Source organism: Engraulis encrasicolus, chromosome 15, assembly GCF_034702125.1.
Source record: "Engraulis encrasicolus isolate BLACKSEA-1 chromosome 15, IST_EnEncr_1.0, whole genome shotgun sequence".
Classification (NCBI taxonomy): domain Eukaryota; kingdom Metazoa; phylum Chordata; class Actinopteri; order Clupeiformes; family Engraulidae; genus Engraulis; species Engraulis encrasicolus.
Window position 1 is genome coordinate 51,022,815 of NC_085871.1, and position 2,500 is coordinate 51,025,314.

At 50.0% G+C, this 2,500-nt stretch overlaps 1 protein-coding gene across 1 annotated transcript in view; it reads right to left on the reverse strand.

Annotated features, from left to right (window-relative positions):
- The window catches only part of LOC134464337 (ATP-binding cassette sub-family C member 9-like), a 52,372-nt gene that overhangs the window by 28,896 nt on the left and 20,976 nt on the right, over positions 1–2,500 (reverse strand). Inside the window, exons 10-11 of the mRNA XM_063217801.1 lie at positions 1,491–1,648; positions 260–352 (exon numbers count right to left, since the gene is read on the reverse strand). Of these exons, the coding sequence (XP_063073871.1) occupies positions 260–352; positions 1,491–1,648 (251 nt within the window). The remainder of the gene's footprint in view (positions 1–259; positions 353–1,490; positions 1,649–2,500) is intronic.

Consider the following 2,500-nt stretch of genomic DNA (forward strand, 5'->3'; position numbering starts at 1 on the left):
CTTCTCCCTCTCTCTCTCTCTCTTACCTTTTCACACCCACACACACACACACACACACACACACACACACACACACACACACACACACACACACACACACACACACACACACACACACACACACACACACACACACACCAAAACACATTTCTCTCTCTCTCTTCTCCCTCTCTCTCGTCTTCTCTCTCTCTCTCTAACTTTTTCACACACACACACACACACACACACACACACACACACACACACACACACACACTACCTGAAGGCCCGTATGGTGGTGAGTCCCTCGGCCGTCTCTGAGAAGTGGAAGAGAAGAGGAAGCTGTGTGGAGTCATCCAGATCCTGCAGATCCCTACAGGAGAGGGGGAGAGGGGGGGGGGGGTGGAGAGAGAGAGGGAGAGAGTTGAAAGGGGGGGGGGGGGGGGGGGGTAGAGAGAGGGGGAGGGTAAAGAGAGAGGAAAAGAGAGAGAGAGAGACAGGAAGAGAGAGGGGGGGGCAGAGAAAAGGAGAGAGAGAGGGGGAAGGGGGGAGAGACACAGGCGGGGGGGAGAGGGGGGAGAGAGGGGGGAGAGGGGGAGAGGGGAGAGATATAGGGGGAGAGAGAGAGAGAGGTAAAGAGAGAGAGAGAGAAAGAGAGAAAGAGAGAGGGAAAGAGAGGAAGAGAGAGAGAGGGAGAGAGAGAAAGAGAGAGAGGGATAGGGGATAGGGGAGAGAGAGGGGGGAGAGAGAGAGGGATGGAGAAAGAGATGGAGAGAGAGAGAGAGAGAGAGAGAGAGAGAGAGAGAGAGCGAGAGAGAGAGAGAGAGAAAGAGAGAGAGTGTGTGTGTGTATGTGAGAGCCCTACAGGGATGGGGATGTATTCTCTATTTCACATCACACCAGCTACTATTACATAGCCAAGGGCTTGGAACATGGGCATAGTCTGAAGAAACATTAGAATAGGGAGCTTTTGTATATTGTCACTGCACAGCAGAAATTATATTTCTTTTCGTTCTTTCTTTATCTACTTTTTAATATAAGTGAGTACTATTGGTCAGTCTCCATGAGAATATAATGTATTATAAATGATCTCATTCCAAGAGATCTAGACATCTAGAAATGCACTCTGGAAGGGAGTACAGACCTCCGCCAAGGCAATAATAGAACCCGGAAACAATGGGCCAATGGAACCTCTCTCTCTCTCTACTCTCTCTGACCACGGTGTTTCTTAAAACCAAGTATCCTCTTCCCAGAGAGAGTAGAGAGAGAGAGAGGTTCCATTGGCCCATTGTTTCTGGGTTCTATAATTTCCCTTTAGGCAGACCTAGGCAGACCTAAGGACTGTTCTATTCAATGCTAGCCGTATTATGACACGCCCCTTTAGGCAGACCGGAACCTGGTCATGTTAGGTGCCCATAGCAACCTATTACATTGGCATATCTCTATATACTTACAGAATCTCTGACCACTGCAGTTTCTTAAAACTAAGTATCCTATTCCTGTGTGCTTACTTGGAGGCGACCCGGAAGTACTTCTGTATGAAGTAGAAGCAGACGGTGATGGGGAGCATGGCAACCAGGAAGGCCGGGGTCACGAAGGCGATGACCCCGATAGCAGACAGGCACAGCAGCGTCGACCTCGTCAACGACTCCAGAGTTGGAGGAATATGCTGAGGAGGAGAAGAGAGAGAGAGGGAGAGAGAGAGAGGAGAGAGAGGGAGAGAGAGGTCAATGGAGGAGGAGAGGAATATGCTGAGAGAGGAGAGAGAGGGAGAGAGAGGTCAATGGAGGAGGAGAGGAAGAGATGAGAGAAAAGAGGAAATGTAAAGAAGGTGTATAGGCAATATAACAGACAGGCACAGCAGGGTCGACCTCGTCAACGACTCCAGAGTAGGAGGAATATGCTGTGGAGGAGGAGGAGAGAGAGAGGTTAATGGAGGAGGAGAGGAGAGAGAAGAGAGGCACAGCACAGTATTAAGGAAGTGTGGAGGGGGAGGAGAGGAGAAGACGCAAGGAGGCCAGGGTCATGAATCCTGAATCCTGACAGAGAAGGTGGATATGCTGTGAAGGAGACAGAGAGAAAATGAAGAGCTAGTTGAATGGAGGAGAGGAGATGTGATAGAGAGAGTTAAAAAAAGAGGAGATGTAGGAGGAAATGTATGTCTAATAGAGAGAGAGAAGAGAGGCGTCAATGACTCCAGCATAGGAGAAATATGCTGTGAAAGAGTAGAGAGCAGAGAGCAGAGAGAGAACGGAGGAGAGAGGGCATCATCAATAATGAGAATTGAAAGATATAGTGAAGGGGCTGTGAAGGGAGGTTGAGGAGGCAAATAGAGAGGAGGCGAGGAGAGGAGGAGAGGTGAGGAGAGGAGAGGAGGAGAGAGAGCATTAGGGAAGAGAGGAGGAGAGGAGGAGAGGAGGAGAGGAGGAGAGAGAGTATTAGGGAAGAGGGGAGGAGAGGATAGGAGGAGAGAGAGAGTATTAGGGAAGAGGGGAGGAGAGGAGGAGAGGAGGAGAGGAGG